This window comes from Uloborus diversus, chromosome 8 (assembly GCF_026930045.1).
Source record: "Uloborus diversus isolate 005 chromosome 8, Udiv.v.3.1, whole genome shotgun sequence".
In the NCBI taxonomy this organism is placed as follows: domain Eukaryota; kingdom Metazoa; phylum Arthropoda; class Arachnida; order Araneae; family Uloboridae; genus Uloborus; species Uloborus diversus.
Window position 1 is genome coordinate 30,781,025 of NC_072738.1, and position 14,421 is coordinate 30,795,445.

General features: G+C 36.3%; 3 protein-coding genes across 3 annotated transcripts; all 3 read right to left on the reverse strand.

The window, feature by feature from the left end:
* Positions 1 to 8,047: 8,047 nt before the first annotated feature.
* Positions 8,048 to 9,231, reverse strand: LOC129228265 (uncharacterized). The gene is made up of 3 exons (XM_054862935.1): positions 9,151 to 9,231; positions 8,768 to 9,059; positions 8,048 to 8,677 (listed from the first exon to the last, which is right to left on the reverse strand). Exons 1-3 carry the CDS (start codon positions 9,229 to 9,231, stop codon positions 8,388 to 8,390), a joined length of 663 nt encoding a protein of 220 aa, XP_054718910.1. The 3' UTR covers positions 8,048 to 8,387.
* Positions 9,232 to 9,334: 103 nt separating this feature from the next.
* LOC129228001 (uncharacterized) lies at positions 9,335 to 11,462 on the reverse strand. The gene is made up of 4 exons (XM_054862630.1): positions 11,455 to 11,462; positions 11,110 to 11,344; positions 9,666 to 9,962; positions 9,335 to 9,583 (listed from the first exon to the last, which is right to left on the reverse strand). The coding sequence occupies exons 1-4, from the start codon at positions 11,460 to 11,462 to the stop codon at positions 9,335 to 9,337; spliced, it is 789 nt and encodes a 262-aa protein (XP_054718605.1).
* A 748-nt stretch (positions 11,463 to 12,210) lies between these two features.
* On the reverse strand, positions 12,211 to 13,749 carry LOC129228002 (uncharacterized). The gene is made up of 4 exons (XM_054862631.1): positions 13,705 to 13,749; positions 13,590 to 13,622; positions 13,234 to 13,323; positions 12,211 to 12,976 (listed from the first exon to the last, which is right to left on the reverse strand). The coding sequence occupies exons 1-4, from the start codon at positions 13,747 to 13,749 to the stop codon at positions 12,254 to 12,256; spliced, it is 891 nt and encodes a 296-aa protein (XP_054718606.1). The 3' UTR covers positions 12,211 to 12,253.
* Positions 13,750 to 14,421: the final 672 nt, after the last annotated feature.

Sequence of the window (14,421 nt, forward strand, 5' to 3'; positions counted from 1 at the left end):
AGAAATAATTGCAAGTAAGAACTAAACATATCCCTCGCCTGCGCTTTCAATACTACAGTCGACTCCCGCTACAACGCGATTCAACTTACGCGAAATGGCTATAGCGCGATTTTTTCACCAGTAAATAATTTTAGACCTAAAGCGAATTCCCCCGCCCACAACACGAAAATTTTCAGAGGAATTCCTAGTGTGAAAGTATCGGCTTCGTTATTGTCTACTAAAAAAATTTTTTTCCGTTTATGGACCTTCATCCCTTTAGCATCACTGGCAGCGGAAATTCCCACACCATACTAGTCTGAACATAGTTTATGTAAGTAGTAAGGGCCGTAAACCGCGGGGCAGAAGGAGGAAAACAACTCAACAGTCCTGAAGGGGGCGTGGTCGTCCACCATCTTGGATTTTTCTCGTAGTCTTCTACGAGGGTATTTTTAGGATGACGTCACTGATTTCTCGTAGTCTTCTACGAGGGTATATTTTTAGGATGACGTCACTGATTTCTTGTCGTCTTTTACGAGGGTATGATGACGTCATCTATGACGTCATGAACGACGCCATCTTGAATCATCCGCCATCTTGTATTACGTCATTTATCATGTTTATTCATGTCTGAGCTTGAATGGTTTAATTTAATTATTTTGTTTTTTTAATTAATTTATTTTATTGAAATTATTCTGAAATATTTACGAGGATAATATTCTAAAATGCTCTCCCTGGGATTTGAACCCGTGATCTTTAGCTCCGAACGAGGATGAGCTAACCACTAGACCGGACTAAGCAGTTAGTAGGGAAGGATAATAAAGCTTTACATGGACAACTCTCAGTAGTGGCGCCATCTGTCGAAAGCTGGGAGCATTAAAGAAATATTTTTTGAGATGTGAGAAATATTGCTTGCTAGAAAAAAAATTAGTGGCGCCATCTATTGGATTATTTTGGAGGTAATGGAAACTAATTTAAATGGTTGAACGATGGTGGCGCCATCTATCGGATTATTTATGACATTTTTGTAAATATGTATATATATTTGTTTATTTTTTCTTGAAATAAAAATAAAATGTTTCTGGTGGGATTTGAACCTGGGACATAAAGTTTCCACAGTCGGCGGTTTGGATAACACGCGAGACCGCTCGGCTGTGGAAACTTACGAAGAACAAACGATTTAATGTTTATATACAAACACAGTTGACACCCAAGGAATATATTTGCATTAAATTCAATAATGAAAGTCAAGAGTAGATTAATCCGGCAACACAATTTTAACCCTGCATGATGAAGCAAAGAAACTTTTATTAAAATTTATTATTAATGAGTTTTTTTTTTATTACTTGTCTGAGCATGTTTTTTATATTAACAAAGTTTAGAGTGCGATACAAAGTTTAGAGTGCGTTTTGAGTTTCTGGCATACTTACATAATAGTCGTATAAAAAGAGGTGCCCAAACATTTTTACCTCATTGTATCGATATGAACTTTAACGTACGGATTGATCATAATCACTGCTGTGATGGACAAGGTTCTGAATCCTCTGTATCGGGATCCTCAAGTTCCAGGAAGTTTTGGAGGTGTGAATGCTTTACATCGTGCTTTAAAAGGACGCGTGAAGACAAAGGAGATCAAAACATGGTTGCAGACAAAGGACTCGTACACTTTGCACAAGCCTATCAGACACAAGTTCCAGAGAAATCGAGTCATCGTAGGAAGTATAAACGAGCAGTTTCAATCTGATTTGGTCGACATGCAGTCCCTAGCAGATACCAATGATGGTTACAAGTATTTACTTACTTGCCTGGATATTCTATCAAAATATGCATGGGTTGTACCGCTAAAAAGTAAGAAAAGTGATGAAATCGTATCCGCTTTTGAAATTATATTTTCGGAACGAACACCGGAAATAATGCAGACAGATGCGGGTAAAGAATTTACAAACAATCAAGTGCAAAAATACCTGAAGAAGAAAAATGTACACTTTTTTACAACAAACAATTCAACAAAAGCATCGGTCGTTGAGCGTTTTAATCGTACACTTAAGACAAAAATGTGGAAGTATTTTACAGAAATGAATACGAAACGCTACATCGATGTGATTGATAAACTGGTTTACAGTTACAATAATACGTGGCATCGAAGCATAAAAATGAAGCCTTCTTCAGTTAACATAGATAATCAAGATATTGCTTGGAAAAATCTTTACGGAGATCTTGAAACCACACCAAGGCATGGAAGTAAATCTTTACTTAAAGAAGGAGACACCGTTAGAATAAGTAAAGAAAAATTGCGATTTGAGAAAGGATATGAGCAGAATTGGACGAGAGAAATATTTACGATCCATAAAGTATTGCCCAGAAATCCCGTAGTGTATAAACTAAAAGATCTCACTGGCGAAGTGTTAGAGGGGACGTTTTACTCACAAGAGCTTCAGAAAATAACAGATTCCGGGTATTATCCCATAGAAAAGGTCTTAAAAACAAGACGGCGATTAGGAAAGACGGAATATTTTGTTAAGTTTCAAGGCTATCCTGAAAAATTCAATGCATGGGTGAATGATGTGAAAGGGATATAAAACAGTGCTGTACTTACCTCTTTCATTCAGTCGCAATCATATCATTCTATGTGACGCTTATCAGTGACAGCTCTAGTCGCTTCTTCCCTGAGAATAAAACTTCTCATTTTATTACACAGCTTCCCTCAAGTATTCATTTGAGTCATCATGAATGGGAAGTAGGTTTAACAGATATTATATACCCTCATTCGTGGTATAACATCAGGTCGGACAATAATTTATTTGGATTTGATTTAGGCGATGGAGTGGTACAAGGGCGACGAATACCTCCTGGTTGTTATGAAACAGTTCCAGATCTCTTGAAAGCTATGATTTTAACGACATTCAAAAATAAATTAGAATTTCACTATCATCCTGTAACAAAACGAGTGACAATCAAAACAAAAGAAGGTGGTAAAGTCATTCTTCACACAGGCATAGCAGAACTTTTAGGTTTTCATGCCGGAGAATATAATGGAACGACACAGAGTCCCTTTATAGCCGATCCAGCAGCTTCCTTTCCCGTCATGTATGTGTATTGCGATCTCGTAGAGCCACAAATCGTGGGTGATGTCAAAGCTCCTCTGTTAAAAATTATCAAAGTAGAAGGAAGAGATGGTGAAATGGTTAATGTTCATTATACGAGACCTCACTACTTACCTGTCATACGACAACATTTTCAAACAATTGAAATAGATTTACGTCTACACTCTGGCGAATTCGTTCCTTTTGAACGAGGCATGGCATACATCGTGCTCCATTTTCGCATGAAACAAATTGTATAAATACTGCATGACATTGACGTGCATCGTCATTTGTGTAAAAAACGTGAATCATGCTTGTTCCTTACACTTGCTGTCCGAAAAAATTTGAAGACTATTATGTCGGGCAAACCGGAAACGGTATGCCCTTTTATCAAGGACTGTCTCTGCAAAAGGGACACGGCCTTGGTGGTTTCTTCGCAAAACTTTTCCGCACTGCACTGCCTTTCCTGAGAAGTGGAGTTAAAACAATAGGAAAAGAAGCTTTACGAACTGGAGCCATGATTGCTAATGATGTATTAGCTGGAGAGAAATTAGAAAACTCAGCTAAAACAAGAGGCAAAGAAGTTGGAAAATTGTTAGCTAAGAAAGCTCTTAAAAAGGCGGATGAGATGATTGGCCATGGAAGGTTTAAAAGGAAGCGCAAAGCTTATAAACCAGTCATTCGAACCAAAGTCAAGAAAGCAAAAGGACGTGATATTTTTGACTCCTAATCAGAATGGCTTATTTGTTAAAAGATTCTCCTGAATGTGCTAAATCTGAACTTAATTTATTTACTTTACCACCCACGCAAACAGTTATCGAAAGAGGGCAGTGGATAGAATTTCACCCTGTTGCGAATGCATCTGATGGTAGTCCAATAGAATTTAACATTTCTGGGACCGGTGACGATTATTTAGACTTGTCACAGAATCTCTTATTTGTTAAAGTTAAAATTGTGAACGGAAATGGAACTCTATTAACTAAAGAAAATGTGGGTCCAGTCAATTTATTTTTACATGCCTTGTTTTCCCAGGTAGATGTTAGCTTGAATGAAAGATTAATTTCTTCGAGCAACAACACTTATCCATACAGAGCAATTATCGAAAAATTATTAAATCACGGATATGAAGCAAAGACGTCACAGTTGTCTTCTGAATTATTTTTCAAGGACACTGCAGGTCGAATGAATAACTGTGATTTGACTGCCGAAAACAAGACCCCTAACGAAGGATTTATTAAAAGAGCAAATATGTTTAAACTGAGTACTACAGTGGATATGATAGGGCGTCTGCATGTTGACATATTTCATCAAGATCGACTCATGCTTAATATGGTGGATATGAAAATCAAGCTAATACGAAGCAAACCAGAGTTTTGCTTATTGGGAGATGGTAACTTTAAAGTAGTCCTCGAGCAAGCATCGATGTTTGTACGCAAAGTTCGAGTCAGCCCTGGCGTGGTGTTGGGGCATGCTAAAAGCTTGGAGAAGACAACAGCCAAGTATCCTATTAACAGAGTTCTGTGTAAAGTATATTCTATTCCTGGAGGAAACATGAGTTTTGTGCAAGACAACATCTTTACTGGACAAATGCCAAAGCGCTTGGTCGTAGCCTGTGTGGACAACGATGCTTTTAATGGAAGCTATAAAAAGTCACCATTTGAATTCAAACACTATGATATTAATTTCATTGGAGTTTACATCGACGGACAACCGATGCCTCATAATCCATTGCAGCCTGATTTTACCAATAAAAACTATATTCGTGCATTTAACAATTTATTTTGCACTTCAGAAGATCGAGGACTTTATTTGTCAAGAGAAGAATTTCCCGACGGATACTGCTTATTTCATTTTGATCTGTCCCCTGACCTCTGCGATGGAGCTCATTTAAATCTCGTTCGACACAGTAATTTAAGACTGGAACTTAAATTTAAAGTGCCTCTACCTCAAACCATTTCCTTATTGGTGTATGCCGAATTCGAAAATTTGATTGAAATCAACAAAGCTAGAAATATCTTGTACGATTTCGGTAACTAATGAATTCTTTGGATATTCGTAGAGTATTGCTTCGTCATCGCTATGCGTCGAGATACTTTGTAGGAGTTTTTCCTTGTGATAAGATTCCTTGCATTACATCGTTTCCTGCTGCAATAGTTGTTAATACTGATGAGCACACTGAACCAGGAACTCACTGGATTGCCCTGTTTATAGAAAACCCTCAAACTGTTGAATTTTTCGACTCCTATGGTTTGTCTCCTCAAGCCTATGGCCATCATATTACAAGATTTGTGAAGAAATATAAACATGTAAAATGGAATCAAGTACCTCTTCAAAGTTTGACTTCAAATGTATGTGGACAATATTGTATTTACTATCTAACCAAAAGATGTCAAGGTTTATGTATGGATATCATTGTGAAAAATTTATTTCAGAAAGTCAGTGATTTTCAATTGTATCAATATGTTAAAAAGAATTTCGGTGTAAATATGATTTTTAAGAAATAATAAAATGTTCTTTTTATTTTTAATTCTGAGTTCGTTTTACTGTCTGTATAATTTTTTGTCATCACACAATATTTTTTTCCAGCAAAGCAATAACATATCTGGAATTTTTTTTTTCTCTTTCTGTAAATAAATGTTTATTCTATTTAATTTTTTTTATTGCAAGTATTTTTTCCAACTTTTTACATTTTTTCCCCCTTGTAGTCTTTTGTTCCCCCCTTTTTTTTCTATTAAACTTTTTTTTTTTAATTCTTTGCATTTGACTTAAGGTAAATTTAATTTTTTTCACTTTTATTTTAAAAAAACGATTATAAAAAAATTAGTAACACAATCCACACAAAGTTTTATTTTTCAACTCATATTTATTTAACACAAAACAAAAAAAGTTACAAATAATTTTTCCAGGCATATGGTTTTGCATACATTTTCTTCTGTCGATTAACAATGGGCTCTTTTACAGGTGATTTGGCATACATAGTTTTCTGTCTTTTAACAATGGGCTTGGGAACACTTTTTTTCAAATACTTGTTCTGAATAAACTCGGAAGGAAAATTTACATCGTCTAATACATTCAAAAATGCTTCATGTCCAATGGGTCTCGCTTTCCTAGAACGCAGTAAAAAAGTGACCAAATCTGTAATATTTGAATTCGGTATACTTTCACCTTGTACCAGAAGCTCATTCTTATCATTCCAGGAAACAGTTGATTGGTTGTTCTTGAGAAACTCTAGAATCTTCAGCGCGTGTTTTTTCCCTTTTTCTGGTGCTGTTTCCAGAATATCTTTCAGAATATCAGGAGGACCTCTTTCTTCCACCATTTCGGATTCCAAGGGTTTTGTAGAAGGAAATTTTACGAATTTTTGCAAAATTTGCAAGTACAACACACGTTTTTCTTCGTCACCCAGATCGCGGCGAAGTAAAATGGCATTCATATCCTTGTCCAGTGTAGATAAATGATCCGTAGCAAAGTGTTGCGTTTGATCCTCGGGTAACAACACGTATTTCTTTGCATTATCCATGAATGAGAGACGTTAAAACAGATAGTGCTGCAGGTATTAAAATACTTAGGAAACCGTCTCCTTTTTGAACGAGGATGCGTCGTTTCTTGAACAAGGGAACTTTCTGCTGCGCTAACACTCGCAGAGTCCTTTTATATGGTCTCAGTCTTTTCAAACGTTGTTTACTGAATGGGATGTTGCCGCATAATAAATTCTTACAGCATTCACATAGTGCTTTTATAACACTATTGGGAGCTTTTCTCAACAACGCAGTACGAAGTTTGCTGTTTTTTAAAAGCCGGAGCTGCTCTAAATTTTGTTGCGCAAAAGATGACATTCTGCTTTCAAATGACGTATTTGGTGGTGTGTACTGTTTATTTATAGAAAATTGGCATATGCAGCCGCTTTTGCCAAAGCGCAGTGCTTAAAATAAGAGGAGTGCACCGGACAAGAAACATAACTGCTTTCTAATTCATGAAATTTAGGGCAACCAACATCATTTAAATCCAGTACTTTTTTTCCAGACAACTTTTCAAAAAATTTGCACTTCTCCAAACCTTTGACGTATATGTCAGTAAAAGAAACAAATAACATAGTCAGAATGTGACGTAGAGCTTTGTAAGGTAACTCGCCACTTTCCCAGGACAATCCATGTAAATTTCGGATTATCCAAGAATAACTTTTTTGTTTCCTGTACGATAATTCTTCCCAGGGTCGAGGAGGTAAGAAGGACCAACGGCCATGGTAATTGTGATTCACAGAGTAAAATGCAAGCTCCTTAATAACATAGCTATGTGGGGCTAATTGAAAGCCCTCAAAATCAACTACAACAGCAGACATGTTTCCTCTTCCTGTTTCTACACCATAAATGACTAACGAGGCTCGTACGCGTAATTTATATCTCCTGGAAAAATTCCTGTGCGCATGCGTAAACGGTCATGAGTTTCGGGTCTAAAGTCTAGAAAAAGGTATCCGTACGCGGGACTTGTGGCATCACTAAATATTTCTAGAAAAGCCTTAACTTTGCCTGGAAACATTTGGCGAGCAAGATGAGTAATTTGGCTTTTATCTCTAGGATTTTTGTACAGCACTAAATAATGGGAGTTTAAGTTAATTGTTCGCATTTCCGTACTTTTATAAAAAATATTTTGAACAATGAATATGCAAGTAATATTTCTATGGTGACTTCCTTTCGTGAAAAGTTTGGTCAACCGCGAATCGTTTCCTAGTTCTGACATCAAATCATCAATCACAATAACAACGTCTCGTACAGTATTTAAATGAGAGGGTAACCCTTCTACAAATTCAATATTTTTCATCTTATTAAACAAGGGCTGATAGACTCCATAGCAGTAAATAATCTTCTGAGGTTGAGGCCTAAACATGTTTTCTTCGATTAAGCGCTTTACGAACACAGTTTTGCCAGAGCCCGTGGGGCCTGAAATCATACACGTGGAAGGATGTTTCAAGTACGGGAACTCCATTTTGAATGATTGTCTTACGCGTATACAAAGCTTTTTATACCTTTAATAAAAGAGAAAATTATACCACCTTTTATAGGAATCCATTTGTCCTGAAAAAAGAAAAGTTTGCCCAGAATGGGTCTTTTTTTTTCTGTGTGGCCCTGAAAAGGGCCTTTGTTTTTTTCGTGGTTCTGAAAAGAACCTTTTTTTTTATGTATGGTCTTGTAAAAAGACTTTTTGCAATGTAAGCATTCCAATTCATGTTATTTGGTGTGGCCCTGAAAAGGGCCTTTTTTTTTTTTTTTTGCTCTAAAGAGAACGATTTTTTTTTTCTTCTGTCTTTCTTCTTAAAGATGGGAGAGAAGTTCAGTATCCGTAAGGAAGAGTAGATAGGTCAGAGGGTACAATGACTCGTTTATCATAGACCATTCGGTATAGTTTTGTCTCTTTCTTGTTAATGACTTTGCAGCGTTTAGGATCACGGGTTATCTTGGCTGGATTTGTGATGACTACTCCGTCGTCATCCATGCTCCGTACTAGGGTTTTCATGGAGTGAAAGTTCAATACTTGATAGTTTCGAAAGTTTAAGGTAAACCCCCTTACCTTACAGCACGTTTTACCTCTAGATGTTTCGTACGCGTAATTCTTTGGCCCGCCTGAAAAACAGAAGGAATAGGAAAATTAAAAAATAAGATTTAGAAAAAAAAAGTATGAAAAAAAAATGAAATATCAATAATAATACTTACCAGACACAAATGTAGTAATCGTGTCCCCATTCAATTCATCGGTGAATTCTCCTAAAAAATTGCCTATTGGGGGATCATTTAAACCGTTACTTGCATATATGATAGAATCTGTGTCATGGTACAACACAGACTCCCCCAACTTATCCATTTCCTGGTAAAGTTTGAGTCGTGCCCAGGCCGTGGTGAAGGCAGCGAGAAAGATGTTGGTTGAAATGTCTTGTGAGACGAACTTCTCCGAGGTATCCCACTGCAGAGCTGCAATTTCTTCCTTCGGGAAAAATACATCCTTGATCTGAAATGTGTGAAAAAGATATACCATTTACATAGAAAAAACAAATTATGTATAACTTTCTAAAAAACATACTTCAAGCTTAAAAACTTACATTTTTCGTTGAATCTGCAAGCATTTTATTTAACTCAGGAAGCGAAGTAACATACGTCAGCTGCGTCTTATTCGTATTCATGCCCCATCTGTATATTAAAAGATATATGATTATTATTAGATAATGTATTTTCCCAAAAATGACATAGATAAAAAAATAAAAAGTAAAGTAAATAAATATTTACTTACCGTCCCCAGAAACTGTTAAGTGCCAATTTGGCAACTTGTCGACGACCAGGGTTTTTCTCAATACTGGCTGCATCTAATGATATTCCTTCCCTTTGCCTGTACTGAGAAATGTAATTCTCTTTATCTGCATCTGTTACACATTCTGCGGGCCAACCGCTGCTCTCTTGTTTTATTTTCAAAAAGAGGTCAATGTAAGACCTAAAAAGAGAATCTGACTTCTTTTTGAAATCGTACACCTCGTAGATCTACATGGAAAAAAATTAATGAGTACTTTTTTTCTAAATCAATACCAAAAGAGAAGGACATGAAAGAGAAGATAATACTTACATGTGTCACTCGGTAGCCCTTCCTGACAGCCAGTTTCACCTCTTCTGTGACCCATGTGCCAACCAAGGCTCTTTCGTCCTCAGTATGAGTGCAAGGCGATTGCTGCAACGTTTCAGCACATGTCTTACATAACGGGAACATCAACTTCCCTTGTGTCCGAAACGGTAGTACTGGAAGGTATAACTCACGGGGTGCCACAACCCTGCATTTAACTATCCCGAAGTACTGTTCTATGTCCCCAAACCCTTCGGTGATTATATCTGGATGGCCTATTGGGTACTGACAGTATTTGTTAACCTAAAAAAAGAATAAAAAGGAAATTATAGATTTTTTTTTTGATGAAAAAATTGATAAAACATTAAAAAGGATAAATAAAATATAAATTTCTCACCCATGGATATAAAGAAGTGAAATCGATATATTTGGCATCTCCTTCGTAGTATAAGCGAATTGCGTTAGTACGGCCTCCAAAAAACGAATCTCGAGGGTTCAATCGATCCTGAATGAAATGCGATGAAAGAAAAACTTGGAGTTCAGAACACTCTTTCTTCATTTTCAAGAAAGTGTGTTCCCACATTTCAACCACTTCCAGTTCAAGAGCTCTCAATTTTGCAGTTGTTTCCTCAGTTTTTGCTCTGAGAACTGCCATGCTGACTCCTGTAAACGGATGCAAAGCATCTCGATCATAACAGATCTCACATCCATGATAGAAACAACCCTATAAGTAAAAAAAAAACATATATAAAATCATTTCTTAAAGACATAGCTATTTAAAAAAAAAAGAAAAGTACTTACATGATATTGATACACAGTTTTCGTTGCTTCGCAAAAACCATCCACAGATATTCCGGCTATTTTTTTTTCTCCTTTAGCATTCAACGCGTGCTGTATTTGCTGTCCTGTGGTTTCGGACACGAAATCCAACCATCGAATGCTATCCGCACTAAAGTTGGTGCTATTGACGTATCCATTGACTGGCACCATTGCTATCGTGTTTTGACGAATATGGTTGTTTCGATAAGCTGCCATACAACACGATGCTATAGTTACATAGCTGAAAATGATAAAAAGTAAATGTCAATATATTTTGAACTCAGAAAGTATTAAAAGAATATTTGAATTGTATTTGAAAAAGAAAAAACACTCACCAAAATGGATCAACTTGGGCGATTTTTAAAAATTCTTTCCTAAACATGTTACAGCACCTTCGAAGAATATCTACGTCTGACCTTTTAAAGTAAGAAAAAAAAATTAAAATCATTAAAAGTATGCAAATAAAATAAATATATGTAAAGAATACCAACTACCTGCAATATGCTAACATCTCTTCTTGAAAATCAAACTTGTCCATCTCATGTTCTTTATACCATTTCAAAAAACTATCTCTCGCTGCCGGTGACATCGAATCAGGGCAAAAATACCTTAATTCTGGAAGCGAACCCACATAGCTCTGGTTTTCTCGAGTGTTAAAAGTATGGGGGAAATAGCCCTTTTTCAACTCCTCAAGCCCGAAACATTCAGGCAACTTCGCTAGAGCCATAGGAAGGAAGTTGAAAGAGTCTATGATGCGGATGTTTAAGTTCGGGTGAGTTATTGCCATTAGCTTGGACCCGTTGGGAATGACATTTGGAGCAGTGCCTTGTTCCAGTAGCCAAGATAGAATAAAATGCCCATCAAACCTAGTAAAAAAGAAATAAATAAAATAAAAATATGTCGTACAACGTGAAAACAAAGTGTTAAGAAATATAGAGACGCATTAAACTACAACCATTATAAAAATCATACTTACCCTTTCATGTTATGCGCTATTCCTGTATATCCTTTGTGCTCAGAACTAAAGAACCACGAACAAAAGTCCGAACAGGCTGCGTAGCCCTTAAACACCTTTTCCCTTCCGTCAGCATACTGTGCTACTGCAAAGTTAACGACATGTTCACCGGATGATTGATCCGTTTCGAAATCGAAGTAGATCAACCGATCCGATGATTTCTTAGGGGGAATCGTGCGGAGATAGCATAAATGGTCAGCGGATTTCACGTAGTTTTTACATGAAGGACAACTGACCGTCCCACATTTGTGTGCCTCTCTAGCACACTCCCGCTTCCTGATAATTTTGCAACATTTGGAGCATTGATAGATCTAGAAAAAAAACTATTTTAAAACATCAATAGATTAAAGAAATTATTGTAAAGGTAAATAAAAAATGGCTTACCGTATCACAAATGGAGTATTGTTGCTTGCCTTTTTTTTCTCTATGCGCACTGTAGCACTCATCTGATTGGCACAGCCGTTCACAGTTTGAACAGCGCTTTGGTTGTTGTGGGGTACAACCTACTCTGAAACAAATACGGCAGGCATTAGTACAGATGTGCCTATCAATGTGATCATAAGGCTTCTCACAAGTTTCGCAATAAAAATTGCTTGCATAGAATCCTTTTAAACTTTTAATCACATCAAAGTGCTGGTTGTGTAACCAAAGGTTGATTCTTTGTTCCCTGTAGGGTCCTTTATAAGATACCTGAAAGTTTAAAAACACAATAAATATGCAAAAAGATAAATTTATACATATTCCCACAAAGAAAAAATAATTAAAAAAAACTAACCTTGTTCAGATTGTCTGTAGAAATCACGACAATTTGGATATCCAAATGCTTCTCAAATTTCGCTACTTCTGCGTAGGTGCATGGCCCAATAGGCACACCAGCAGCAACATGCAGCTCCCGTGCCCTATTCTGCAATGTGGATCGTCGACGATCTCTCAGAACATCAACCAGTTTCGTGTCTTTATGCAAATGAGCCAATGCAAACACAATGCTCATTGCACAGCATGTTCCTTCTTCGACCATTGGAATACTTAAAATAGACTGCTTTCGTAAGCGGTCCACCTCGTGATTGACGACTTTGCATATTCGCCCAGCTCCTACATCTCTTCGTAATGTCACTATGTCCACAAAAAAGGTCGAGTCGAGCATTATTTGGTCTTTGGACTGTAGCACTTTGAGTACTGCAGCAAGTAAAATCTCCAAAGTCAGTTCGGAGACAGGCATTAGTCTTGTTGATATAGGCCTATCCAGCCCATCTGATTGAATGCAGAAGCGGATCAAGTCCGATGGTTTCAACCCTTCCGTTGATCGTTCAATCAACAACCGGAACAGCTCCCGCACGGATTCCCTAGCTGCAGCCAAGGGATTGTTCTGGAGTTGTGTAGGCAGTTGATCTGTATTCACTCTAGCTCGAAATACCACTTGATTCGCATTGTATTTTTTATTCTCTCTTCGAGAATGCACATCCAATCGTACCGCATTTTCCAACTATAAAAAAAAATAAAAAATAAATTTATATGACATTATAACAAGAAAAAAATGAAAACAAAGTAAAGGCATAAGTTCTTACATTGTGATAGCCATTTTCTTCGTCTTCGATGAAAGCAGCACCTGAATGAGGCTGGTCGGGATTAGTCTGTAAAAAAGAAGCAATGATTAAGGAAAACAGAAAAACGGAGCTATTAAATACAAATTATAAAATGAAAAATCAGAACACATTAATATTTTTTCAAAAAATAAAATACCTCAAAACCTGAGCCCACTTGGTAATAAAGCGGCAGTTCGTGAAATATTTGCGAAGCTTCAGCAAAAGACTGAGTGCCTTCTCCAATTACCTAAAATAAAATATCATAACATTCATTAACTTCGTCAAATGTTAAAAATAATAATAATAATAAAGTTTTAATAAATATAACTTCTTACATCGTTGTCATCAACTTCGTAAAACTCTTGAGTCGGTTCTCCTATTAACTGTAAAATAGAAATAAGTTGTAAAATAAACAAACTCTACGAAGAAAGCAAATAAACTCAAATATAAATTCTAAAGCTAAAAGTATTTATAAATAAATTCATTGACAATTAGAAATTTTCAAATACTTACGTCATCGTCAGAATCCCGTAACTCTTCAGCATACTGAAAAGAGAAAATAAAAATTAATGAACTCGCCTGAATATCCTTATAGCTAGAATAAAATGAATGACACAAATCTACTTACATTGCTAGAATCTTCATCCAGTTTTCTCTTATTTCCTAAAGGCATATTGAGCATGCAACAAAAAACGGGCTACAGAGGGCAACCAAAAAAGCCAACAAACTAGCTCAAAAAAACGTCAACTGAGATAGCCAACTGCGAGAAGTGGTATTTATGTGGTCTAAACTATGACGTATACGATGCCGTCATCAGAAAGCTCACCAATCCCATTAACGGGACGACATGACGTCAACAAGAAACAATCAGCGCCCTCTAACACAGTCATATTGCACAGGGATTTAAATCCTGTTCGTTCTTGTCTAAAACAGAGCCTACGCAATAGAGCGGAACCTGATATGACACAGTATGAGTCATATCAGTTCAATCGTTCGCTCTACATGTTTATGCAAATCTGGGAGCGACTTCAAATAAGCAATGCATGTTTTAAATTTCATTGGCTTTGACTCACAGAGGGGAAAAAAATTAAAGCATTTACCAATATGTCTTTTTTTCTTTATAAATGTAATGATAATATTTTTTTTTGTTTTTTTTCTTTCACAAGCATTGTTTTGATTGAAATATATTTTCTAACTTAGAGTTCTTCACGGTTTTATTTTTAAATATCTACTAAATGATTTTGTAAAAATACTGTAAGACAATAAAAACACAAATTTATTCTAAGCAATGATATTTTATTTGGAAACTAGTTGTTTAATACATATTTATAAACTTTCTTTTTTT

Bases quoted from the DNA above. Each gene is read 5' to 3' on its own strand.
- LOC129228265 (XM_054862935.1), bottom strand. From the start codon at position 9,231: ATGAATACGAATAAGACGCAGCTGACGTATGTTACTTCGCTTCCTGAG. The intron at 9,060-9,150 runs GTAAGTTTTTAA...CACACATTTCAG, and splicing joins TTGCAGATTCAACGAAAAAT to ATCAAGGATGTATTTTTCCC. The intron at 8,678-8,767 runs GTAAGTATTATT...TCTGTTTTTCAG, and splicing joins GATTACTACATTTGTGTCTG to GCGGGCCAAAGAATTACGCG.
- LOC129228001 (XM_054862630.1), bottom strand. The intron at 9,963-11,109 runs GTGGGTTCGCTT...TTCTTTTTTTAG, and splicing joins CTCGAGAAAACCAGAGCTAT to GTTAACAAATACTGTCAGTA. The intron at 9,584-9,665 runs GTAAGTATTATC...TTTTCCATGTAG, and splicing joins AGGGCTACCGAGTGACACAT to ATCTACGAGGTGTACGATTT.
- LOC129228002 (XM_054862631.1), bottom strand. From the start codon at position 13,749: ATGCCTTTAGGAAATAAGAGAAAACTGGATGAAGATTCTAGCAAT. The intron at 13,324-13,589 runs GTAAGTATTTGA...ATTTTATTTTAG, and splicing joins TACGGGATTCTGACGATGAC to GTAATTGGAGAAGGCACTCA. The intron at 12,977-13,233 runs GTATTTTATTTT...TTTTTTTTATAG, and splicing joins AAGTGGGCTCAGGTTTTGAG to TTGGAAAATGCGGTACGATT.